Consider the following 11,344-nt stretch of genomic DNA (forward strand, 5'->3'; position numbering starts at 1 on the left):
TTAAGGACGCCGAGCAGCACCAGGCGTTTTTCTCGCGCGTGTCGGCGGTCGCACACCTGCCGCGTTTTCCGTGGCCCTCGCTGTGGATCCGAACCTCACTTTCTCCCCTCTCCCGAGCAGCCCTGGGCGACGCTGCCAGCAGAGGAGACGAGGAGAGACCGAGGAGCGTGGGGGCCCTGTACGTCATCCTCCCCATCGGTAAGCCCATCGGGCCCGCCCCACTTCCCGGCTCCCCGCCGGAGGACCGCCCTGCCCAACCAGCCGGTCCGGTCCACCTGTATGCCCAGGATGGGCACCCCCCCCCCCGCCCGCCCACGTGCCCTGTTCATCACTGCGGCCCCCTTTGTAGCTCCATTCACTCAACAAATCCGGTCGAGCGCCTGCTGTAAGGCCGCTTCTGGGCCGTGGGGCCGCAGCTGTCCCCGCAGCTGGGTCAGCTGCGGGAAGGGGGCTGCAGGGAAGGCCTCTCGCCACCAGAGGGGCGCCTCCTGGCAAACGGTGCTCTTGTAGGGGGAGTTTGGGGGGTTCTACACCCCCCATCCCTGTCCATCATAACTCCGTTAGCATCACACCTGATTTTCCTTTTCTAAGGAAATCCTTCTGAGGTGTCCCTTCCCCACCCCCAGCCCACTCACAGGACCTGCACTTTAGTGCCCAGTGGCCATCTGGCTCTGAGTTGACAGGTGGCAGTGGGACCCTTGCCTCCCGAACAAGGCCCCCACCCTGTGTCCTCCCAGCAGAGCCTGAAGCTGTCCCACGCCCTGGGCAGTGGCCAGGTTTTGTTTTTGTTTTTGTTTTTTACAAACCTGGGCTGGGTGAGCCCTTGGCTGTCCTCTGGATCTGGGAGGGGCAGGGCACACCACCCGAGGGTCCCCTCATAAACGAGGCAGAGAGCACCCAGATGGGAGAAGAGAATGAGTTTGGCCGTGTCCATAGAGAACAGTCCCATTTCTGAAAGAGCCCCGTGACTCAGAAGCACTTGGAAGAATCGACTGCGGTCGGGCATTTCCGGGGCGAGCCAGTCACAGCGGGCTTCGAGTTAGAGATTGGTCATGTGTATGGATAGGTTCCCCACCCCACCCCACCCCCCCGACCCCGCAGTGGACAAGTATGGCTTGAAATTGGAACGAAAAAACCCTATAGAAGTCCGAAGCCAGGAGTCTGCAGGCGGCATCACTTGGGGACATAGGGCTCTGGGGCCACCTGCTGACCGGGCTGGGCCACCTCGCCCTGCAGTGCTGCTCATCCTCCTGGGCTTCGGGACCTTCCTTCTCTGGAAGAACTGGCGGCTGAAAAGCATCAACAGCATCAACTTTGACAACCCCGTGTACCAGAAGACCACGGAGGATGAGGTCCACATCTGCTGCAGCCAGGACGGCTACACCTACCCTTCGGTGGGTGCCCTGCGCTGCCCTGGAGGCCCCCTTCCTCCCTGCGAGGCCGTGAGGTCCTCCGGGATGCTCCCGTGGTGGGGGACCGGCAGGGGGACAGGGGATCGGGAGAGGAAAGAAAACAAGAAAGCCAGTGGGGGCCGGGAGGGAGGGAGTGCGATTTTAGGTAAGGAGGCTGGGGCAGGTCTCCCTGTGCAGGGACAGCCCCCGAGCAGGCTGGTGTGCCTGAGGAACGCAGAGGTGGCCGGAGCGGGGGGCTTGGGGGCTGCCGAGGGAGGAGCCGAGTGACAGGGACCGTGGCAGACGGAGCAGGGCCTTGTGGGCCATGGGGAGGATTCTGGCTTTGCTCTTAGAAGGTAGGAGCCACGGAGGGTTCTGAGCAGAGGAGGGACTTGACCTGGCTCAGGGCTCACAGGCGCCCTCCCCTGGCTGTGGGAGGAAAGACCGAGCCCCAGGTCGGGAGCCCGGAGCCCAGGGTGGAACCCCGTGTGCTGGTTCAGGCCTGAGATGGGCCGGGCTGGCCGCGGGGTGGGGCCGGGAGGGAGCGAGGCGTAGGTGGCCTCTTGCCATGTTTACCGAATGTTGGACTGATCGCTTCCGGCGTTTATCTTTCTGTTGACAGAGACAGATGGTCAGCCTGGAGGACGATGTGGCCTGAGCCACCGCCTCGAGTCCTCTGCTTCCCCGGAACCTGCTGCCCAACGCGGGCAGGAAGAACACTTTCTCCCAGGACCCTTGACCCACGCCACACCCTTCCTCCTGTTCCCTGCAAAGAAAGAAATGACCGAAAGCACTGTTGGTGGCCACAGCCTCAGCGCCGGCAGCCGCTTGGCCTGCCTGCCAGAGCTTTGTTTTATATATTTATTCTTCTGGGAGGCAGAACGGGCTTCCGACGGCGCACACGCAACGGGTGGGGTTGGGTTTTTTTTTTCTTTCTTTCTTTCTCTAGGAATAGTGAAGAGCAGGCCAAAGGAGCTGGGGGGACATCTCTGTCCCCTCCAGGGACCGCTCACTTCTCCCCCCGTCCCGACGCACTGACGGAGGCGCACAGGGGGAGAGGCGCACGTGGCTTTGAACCGCGAGAGCAGGCACTACCCCCGGGGTCTTGGGTAGCTGCCGGACCCCCGCCTCTCTAGCCCGAGCCCCCAAACTCAGGAGTAAGTGCGTTCACCCCTGCCTTGCTGGACGGCCAGAGTTAGCTTTTGCTCTGCTCCCCCCAGATCTGGATCAAACTAGGGTTTCCCCAGCGAGGTTCGTGCCCTCCCTTGACGCCAGGACTCTGGCGTCGCTGTGGCTCTGGCCAAGTGCAGCATCCCGGGGGGGGGGGGGGCACTGAGGGCCCCCCCCTCCATTCCCCGAAACCGCGACAGCTCCCAGAGCCCGAGCCACCGATCGTCCTTAATATTTATTAAGTGCCTGAGCTACCCCGTTACCCGAGGCGCGAAGGCAGCGGCCGCCAACCTCTAAGAGCACCCGTCACTCTGGGTGTGGCTGTCTGGACCCCAGCTCCTTCCAGGTCCCCTTGCACTTTTTTCGTTCGGGACCGTATCCTGCGTCAAGTCGACGTTCTTACTATTTTGCACTGGTTTCTGTTCCGGGTGGGAGGGGTCTGTGCGGATGAGCCTGCTGTCTGGGGCCTCCCTCCCCCCCCCCCCCCCATATCAAAGTCACAATCACGACTCTCCGGCCCCTGGGCCGTTAATTTCCCTGCGAGAAGACGGTTCGCTTTAGCCCTGCAAGGCATCCCCTGGGCTTGGCCATTTTTATGGGACTTTGGAAACCAAACTTTCTGATCCTATCACATGTCACACGACCAAAGAAAGAAGTGCTAGCCTCTTGTGGATTCCTGCCTAAAGTCGTCCAGGGAGTGTCCACGTTCACTGCATGACCACTAAGCACTGCGTCCTACTCTGCAGGAAACTGTGAAAGCCTTTTCTCCTTTGGAAGCATGTAAATAAACTGCTGTACAGATGCGGGGGCGGGGGGGCGCTTTTTGTTACGTTTGCACTTTGTATATTCGTTAGACATTTATCACATATATATGAAACAGAGATCTATTTATTTTTGCAAACCCTGGTTGCTGCATCTGTGACCCCTCTGGGGGCTCTGCATTGGGGGGAAGTTGTCTCTGAGACGCCTCTTAACTTTTGTACAAAGATGATTCGCCCGGGCTTCGCGCGAAGCCCTTCAGGAGAAATGGGTCCGTGTTGGGTTGTTTTGGGGGATGGGTACCGCTTTTTACAACCACTGTATAGAACGTTTTTACAGCCTGAATGTCTTACTGTGATCGATTAAATTTCTTAAATGAACCGCTTGGCTCCTCCTGGAATGCTCTTTTTCCCCTCCTTGTCTGGGCTCCTCCATCTGGACATGGGCAGGACTTTCCCAGGAGGCGGTTCTGGAAAGGGAACATTCCCGAGAGCTCAGGACAGGCTGCGGGCTCCGGGGCGCTTCCCCGAGTTGGGACTTTTTGCTAAGTCTGCACGCTCGTCCCACTGAACTACATCTACTGGGTGGCTGTGATACAGGCGAGGGCCTTTTTATTTTATCCACTGCAGTGACTAAAAAGAGTCTGCCCTCAAGGAGCTGACAGCTTAGAAGGTGAAACGGAGGCTGACGACATTAGTTTGGAAGGATGTTAAACAGGGTAACGGAGAGAGAAGTGACTGGCAGGGAGAAGATTCCTTTAGGGGGGAGTCCGGGGAAGGATTCTCTCAGGAGGTGACACTTGAGCTGAATCCAGAAGCACAAACGAGGGGAAGAGTGTCCGGGGCTGAGACCTTCGCACTTCGCTCAATCAACATGAGTGATTTGGAAGGAAGCTTCCCTTCACACCCGTGGGCTCCGGGGGTGGTTTGGTGTAAGTTTTCTTACAGGAGGAGACCAAGGCTAAACACCCACCTAATTAGTTGCTAAGATTCAAACCAAGAGGGGGCGCGCGGGTGACTCAATCCCTTAAGCCTCTGACTTCAGCGCAGGTCATGATCTCACGGTCTGTGAGTTCAAGCCCTGCGTCGGGCCCCGTACTGACAGCTCAGAGCCTGGAGCCTCCTTTGGATTCTCTGTCTCCCTCTCTCTCTGCTCCAACCCCCGCTCATGCTCTCTCTCAAAAATAAATATTTAAAAAAAATTTTAAAGATGTAAAGCAAGAGATTTCATAACACAAATCCAAATAATCGTGAGTACCGGCGAATCTGCCCTCAAATTCCACTGTGGCGACATCTGGCTAGAGCTGTGGGCGTCCAGGTACACGCACCCCCATTCTCTCGTGCACCCAGGCTTTACCGGAGTCTGGACCCGGAGGCAGGCCCCCTGTCCTTGAACATGGCAAGTCAAACCAGTCTAGACGTAGCAGCTGGGGTACAGTCAGAGCAGAGCAGGTCAATGGATGGAACTTAATCCCGGGAACCAAGTATAACAGACCAAATGGGGCAAGCCGTAATGACAGGCCACCTCGCGCGATTAGGGTCCCAGTCCAGGTCCCTAGAGGAGTCCCATCCGTAGAGACAGGAAGTAGATGGTGGGAGCCAGGGGCTGGGGAGTTAGTGTCTCATGGGGACAGAGCTTGAGAAGAGCTGAAAGTTCTGGAGATGCATGGTGGGGATGCCAGCCATGGTAACATACTTGATGCCCCTGAATTGGACACTTAAACAGGGGTAAGATGGCAAATGTGATGTTTATATGTATTGGGACACCATTTAAAATAATACTAAATGATCTTTTTTTTTGAAGACGAAATTGGGAGGGCGCCTGGGCAGCTGAGTCAGTTGAGCCTCTGACTCTTGATTTCAGCTCAGGTCATGATCCCAGGGTGGTGGGATCGAGCCCCATGTCAGGCTCCATGCTGAGCACGGAGCCTGCTTAAGATTCTTTCTCTCTTTCTCTCTCTCCCTCTGCCCCTCTACCCCACTAGCGCTCTTGAGGTCTCTCTAAAATTTAAAAATAAAGACCAAACAGAACAATGAGATAGCCAGAAATGAGCAACAGTGTAAGGTGGGGCTGGTGTTACTGGAACCCAGGAGGGAAGCTGGCCGGAGTGTCCCAGGAGACACTGTCTACGGCAGAAAAAAGGGAGTCGGCGTCTCCCCTCCTCCCGGTGCCCTCTCCCACCAGCGCCCCCCACTGGCTGAACTCAGCAGGGCCTCGGGATCGGGGTTCCCTGTCTCACAGGGCAGAGGGAAGGCAGGCAGGAACGGGCTGGGAGCAGGCGACCCAGTTGAGCTGGGAAGGAGAACACACTGGGTCGGGCCACCTAGGTGGAGACGGGTGACCTTGGGCCCATTAGAGCCTCAGTTTCCCCGGTTGAAACTGGGGTCAATGCTAACCCCCCACCTCCCAGGCTCAGGCCGTGTAGGGGGCTCTGCGCATGCCTGCGGGACACCGGGAGCGGCAGGGACTGTTATCTTTTCTGTGTCCACAGGGTGGCACTTCCTTCCTTCCTTCCGCCTTTTGTCTTGGGAAGGTTCCAAAATGCCTCTGGGGGTGAGAACTGAACAGACCGCACAGGAAGCGTCGGGGCGCACGCGGACGGTCAATAATTGGTTGATTGACTGAGTTCATGCTCAGCCGCGTGGCAAACGGGACAAATGAACATAAATGGCTTGGCGAACAGAAGGGGCGTGGAGGTGGCCCGAGGATGCAGCGGGAGGTGGGGGGTGGGGGTGGGGGTCCCGGGCCAAGGGCACACGTGAGAATGGCCAGAGGTGATGGAAGTTTCTGGTGTCTGGCTCAGGCCAGACGTTTTCTGTTGAAACAGGACCAGTGACTAAAATCCTTCCCGGGCGCTCCCACCGCATCGCTGAATGTGGCACAGGCACGTGGGACTCGGAGCTTCACGACAAGAGCATACCCTTCTTGGGGACATGCTCCTTGGTGTGGCCCTCTGAGGAGAGGACAGTATCAGGCGCCCATTTTACAGATGGGAAAAGGGAGGTTCGGGTCACCGAGCTCAGGGGTCGGGGAGGGGGGACCCAGATGCCACGCTCGCCTCTCCCTACTGGCTGCGAGGAGCGGTGGGGGGGGGGGGGGGGGGAACGGATTCCCTGGGCTCAGAACAGGGTCCCCGGTTGGAAGGCCCCAAGTAAGACTGCCCTGGTGCCAGCTCCCTGGTCTGCGGGCTCAGTGCCACCGGGGTGCGGGGTCTGCAGGGGCGAGACGCCTTCTGCAGCTGGGGGTGGTCAACCCCAGCACAGGGTAGAGGGGGCTGGCCGTCCTGTCCTCCCGGCTCTGGGGGCTCAGTAGCTCTGACCAGGACAGGGTCGGGGGTGGGAGGAAGCTGCTCAGCTAAGCTTATACCCCAACCCGTGTCCTCTGCGCCCCCCCCACCCCCCCGCCCCCGCAGCCCAAACCACAGCTGCCTGTGGTGAGTCAGGCTGGAGCCTGCAGGGCTGAGCCCAGGTCCATGGGGGAGAGGGGAGAGGGGAGGCTGCCCTCCCCCTGCAGCCTCCCCCTCCCGCCCCTTCCCCACCGTGGGAGTCAGTGCCCCGTTCCCTCCCCCAGGAAGTGAATTCCCGGATGTAGGGATGAAGGAGAGGCCGAGGGCTCCGACTGTGGCGAGCCCCGTCACATCATCCACCCTGCCCAGCAGGGCAGCCGAGTGGGGTGGAGGGGTTGGAGGCGGGGCCGCCCCTGGGACTCCTGGCTCCTACCCAGCCTCCCCTCCAGGCAGTTCAGGTTTCAGCTCTGCTTCCTGCCCTGGGTGGAGGGGCTCCCTCCCACCCGAGCCCCACCCTCCCAAGGCCCAGCTGCTCTGCTTCCCCCAGCTTCTGCTCCCACGCCGCCTGCGCGCCGGATGGAGCGGGGAGCTTGGGGCCGACAGCAAGACTAGCCCCCTAGAGACGCTGGGCTACTGCAAGGTGGCCTGTGTTAAGAGGCTGTCGTCAGGCTCCCTCTTCCTGAGTCCCAACTCTGGGGTCCTGCCTGGAACCTGAAGAGTCTCTCCAGCTCTTACTGTGGACTGCAGGCCCTGCATGATCAAGCAACCACTCCCTTCTCCCAACCCCATGCGATCGACCGAGCCCCTGCCTCAACGTTCAGGCCTCCCAGTTCTCCCAGTTCTTTTTGCACTTGTTCCCTCTGCCCAGATCACTGTCTCCACACTTTTGTCCCCGGGGGGGGGGGGGGGGGGGGGGCTCAGGTCTGGGCTCCAATGACACCGCCTCACCAGGGCCTCCTACAGAGCCTCCCCCAAGAGCAACAGTATCGCGAACTGAAAGTTGGAGTTAAGTACACAAACTCTGGATCCAGTTCAAACCCTGGCTCTACCATTCATTGGCTGTGAAAACATATACAAATAACTTGACCTCTCTGTGCCTCGGTTTCCTCCTCCGTGACACAGTAAGTATTGGCCTCCCCTGGAGTGTGGCTCCCCGATGGGGGTTCCCGGCAGGTCACAGACGCCCAGTCCACATTCCTGAGTCAATTGGACAGGCTGCCGGAAGCTTGGGACCACCCAGGCCCAATGAGGGCCACACACAGTGTCCCCAAGACCCCAAGGATTGCCATGACGACGCCCTGCAGCCAGTCTTCCCAGATGGTCCCCAGCCAGTCCAGAAAGATCAGATCACGGCTTCACATCCAACAACTGAGGTTCAAATACAGCCTCGGACACCTGTTCCCTGGGCACACGCACTCACCCACCCCGTCGATCTATAAACTAGGAACAGGTCTGACCATAGCTCACAGCAGGATGGGGCATGGGGGAGCCTGGGTGGGCCGCCCATGGCGACCAAGGCCAGCCAATTCAGAGGAAGATGCCGGTGGGGACCCTCGAGGGCAGCCAGCCTTAGGGCTTTACCGCCTTAGCTCGCACTCAGCATTTCCCTGGCTGTTCTCCCCGATTACAAGCCAGGTCAGCTGGGCATTCCGGTATGTGACACACCGCCACCTATCACGAGTGACTTAGAACTTCGGCCTCCCGGCTCCACCAACACAGACGTGAGTCCCCGTCCTTGCTTGGCCTCTTTCAACCTTGAATAAGGGGCAACCACCCCAGAGGCTGTTTCTCATCTGAAAAGCCAAGATGCTCTCCCATGGACCCGACAGCCCCACTGTGGGGGGGGTTCAGGCTCCACGGGTGACTTTGGGCAAGTGACTGGACCGTGCCATGCCTGTGTCGCCATCTGTAAGATAAATATTCCTTATTGGTTTGTGCTGGTGCGGGGTCCGTGCTGGCTGGCCCTGGGGGGTTGGGTGCAGGAGGGGGAAGGGGGTCAAGCCTCAGCTCTATTTTTTTTTTTTTAATTTTTTTTAAGGTTTATTCATTTTTGAAAGACAGCGAGAGACAGAGTGCAAACAGGGGAGGGGCAGAGAGAGAGGGAGATACGGAATCCGAAGCAGGCTCCGGGCTGTCAGCACAGAGCTCGATGCGGGGCTCAAACCCACAAACCGTGAGATCATGACCCGAGCCGAAGTCAGACGCCCAACCAACGCCCAACCAACCGAGCCACCCAGGCGCTCCAAGCCTCAGCTCTAAAGGCGCAAGACCAGTGACCTGGCTCCCCACTCCCTGGTCCTGGGGACCCGAATCTCGCTTCCAACTCAACTGGGTTGGGCCCAGCACCCGACATGCCTGCCACCGGCCTCCAGGACTCAAGAGCTGGGGACCACCGCTGCCTGGGCGGCTCTCGGAGGGAGAACAGGGAGAGACACGGGTAGGGGTGCAGACCGGAGGCTGTGGGCCTGAGCCTGTCCTGCTGGCTGTCCCAGGCATCCTGCCAGCGCTGGGCAGTGAGTCAGAGCCCAGGCATGCGGAGGGCCCCGGCCTCTCCAGGCCCCTGTGAGCTCAGGCACCTCCCTGAACCCGCCCGCCAGGCCACGTTCCTTACCCACTTGCTCACTCCTTCGGCCAGTCCCTGGGGCTGCCTGGGGAGACAGACGTACACAGCCACTCCGAGCCTGGGTTCGTGCGGCCTCCCTGAAGGGACCTTCAGGAAAGAAGAACTGAGCTCCAAGCAGGCCAACACCTCCTTGGCCCCCTCCCAGAACAAAGAGCGACTGCTCAGAGAGGGAGAGGAGGTCCACGGAGGGCTTTAGGGCCTGGGCCAGGGGCACCAATAGGCCTGGTCGGTAACAACATCCTGCCCCACTGCACCTGCTTTCTCTCCCAGGCAGGCCAAGGTTTGATGGTCTGCAGGTTTGTTTGATTAACCGTGAGGGTGCAAGCCTCATTGCCTGCCTCCCGGCTCTCGGCTGGGCTGGGTCTATTCTAGCATGCTCTCGGGGGCCCACCCAGGCAGACAGTGCTCCTGGCAACACCTCCCCCTACCCACCCCCCCCCCCCCCCCCCCCCGCCCGGGCGCAGGTGAGCAGGCCGAGGCCAGCTGCGTCAGCAGGAAAGGCCACCAAGGTGACAACAGCTACTCGGCCGATCAAGTGTGGACGCCTGGCCGGTTCTTGGCTGAAGCCGCAGGGCTGGGGGGCTGCCTGGTGTGTGCTCCACGTTTGTTGTGATGGAGGGGGTGGGGGGGGAGTCCTGGCAATCAGGGGGTGGGGACCGGAAAGCTGCTGGATGTCCCGCAATATCCAGGGCGGCCGGCACCACACAGAATGACTAGCCCTGAGGTCGCTAGGGCCGAGGTGGGAAAACCCCGGTTGAGTTCAAGTCTTCTGCCCTTTGGGGGCCGATGGTACAAACAGGAGGCTCTGTGCCCATTTCATACTGTAAAAGACCCTACCGATCTTGCAAACGAAGACCGCTCAGAAAGACTTACAGGAACGTTTACTTGAACATGTAAAGCCGAGCCCTTGGCAGGAAAGCAGGGCCTCTGAGGTTCTGGGAATCTCTGTGAACCGAATGAACTGGTCCCTCTCCCTACAGCCCAATAGGCAGGCATCCTTGCCCGAGAACCTCCAAGGGTGACCTGAACGGACTCTTTCTAGGGCCCATGATGGGCTCAGATGCTGCTAGAACTTACTGCTTACTGTTCCCTCTGCCTAGAACGCATCCTCCCTGATGAAAACAACACTTACTGTACCATTGCACTTCCTAGAAACAATTCAGTGATACGGAGGTGCAGGAAACCTACTGACAAGGCTGTACCCAGAAGGCAGCCTGCGAGGTCCAAGGAAAATCTACTTCCCCTTGTCTACCAGGCAGCCAGGCTGGCCCTCAGCTTCCCATTTTCTTTATATATATTATATAATAAATTATATATATATGTATACACATACATATATATATATACATATATATATATAAATTTTGGTAAATGCCTTTTTTTAACGTTTATTTTTGAGAGAGAGTGTGCATGCACGTGCGAGCAGAGGAGGGGCAGAGAGAGAGATGCAGAATCCCAAGCAGGGTCCAGGCTCTGAGCTGTCAGCACAGAGCCCAACGGGGGGCTTGAATGCATGAACTTGGAGATCATGACCCAAGCAGAAGTCGGATGCTAAACCAACTGAGCCACCCAGGGGCCTCACAATTTGTTTTGAGAGAGAGCGAGAGAGAGAGAGAGAGAGAGAGAGAGAGCGAGCACAGGGGAGAGGGGCAGAGGGAGAGAGTCAAGTAGGCTCCATGCTCAGTGCAGAATCCGAAGCAGGGCTCGATCCTGCGACCCTGGGAGCACGACTTGAGCCGAAACGAAGAGTTGGATGCTCAACCGACTGAGCCACCCAGGAGCCGCCACGAGCTTCCCATTCTTAGCGGTACCCCAAATCAGAGGATGGGGGCTAGGTGAACGCAGACTGGCCTGGGTCGTGCGCTGCATCAGTTAGGATTTCCTTTAGCTGTCTGTGATAAAAAAAGTAACAATGGCACACGAGATAATTTAGTCCCCCCACCCCCACGTAGAGTCGGGTGCTGATACCCAGTTCCACCGTCATCAGGGGACCAGGCTCCCATCACCCCTAGAGGACTGTATCCCTCCTCACATGTGTCAGGGACTGCCAGGGCTCCAATCAGCACTTCCAATTCCAGAAAAGAGAGGGGAGGGGAAAGAAAGGGTATATTCCCT

At 58.7% G+C, this 11,344-nt stretch overlaps 1 protein-coding gene across 2 annotated transcripts in view; it reads left to right on the forward strand.

Moving 5' to 3' along the window:
* The window catches only part of LDLR (low density lipoprotein receptor), a 31,774-nt gene extending 28,074 nt beyond the window's left edge, over positions 1-3,700 (forward strand). For both annotated transcript variants that reach the window (XM_047850266.1, XM_047850267.1), the window contains exons 16-18: positions 121-198; positions 1,237-1,394; positions 2,014-3,700. In XM_047850266.1, the coding sequence (XP_047706222.1) occupies positions 121-198; positions 1,237-1,394; positions 2,014-2,049 (272 nt within the window). In that variant the 3' untranslated portion in view covers positions 2,050-3,700. The remainder of the gene's footprint in view (positions 1-120; positions 199-1,236; positions 1,395-2,013) is intronic.
* Positions 3,701-11,344: the final 7,644 nt, after the last annotated feature.

The sequence above is a fragment of the Prionailurus viverrinus genome, chromosome A2 (genome assembly GCF_022837055.1).
Source record: "Prionailurus viverrinus isolate Anna chromosome A2, UM_Priviv_1.0, whole genome shotgun sequence".
NCBI classification, from domain to species: Eukaryota; Metazoa; Chordata; class Mammalia; order Carnivora; family Felidae; genus Prionailurus; species Prionailurus viverrinus.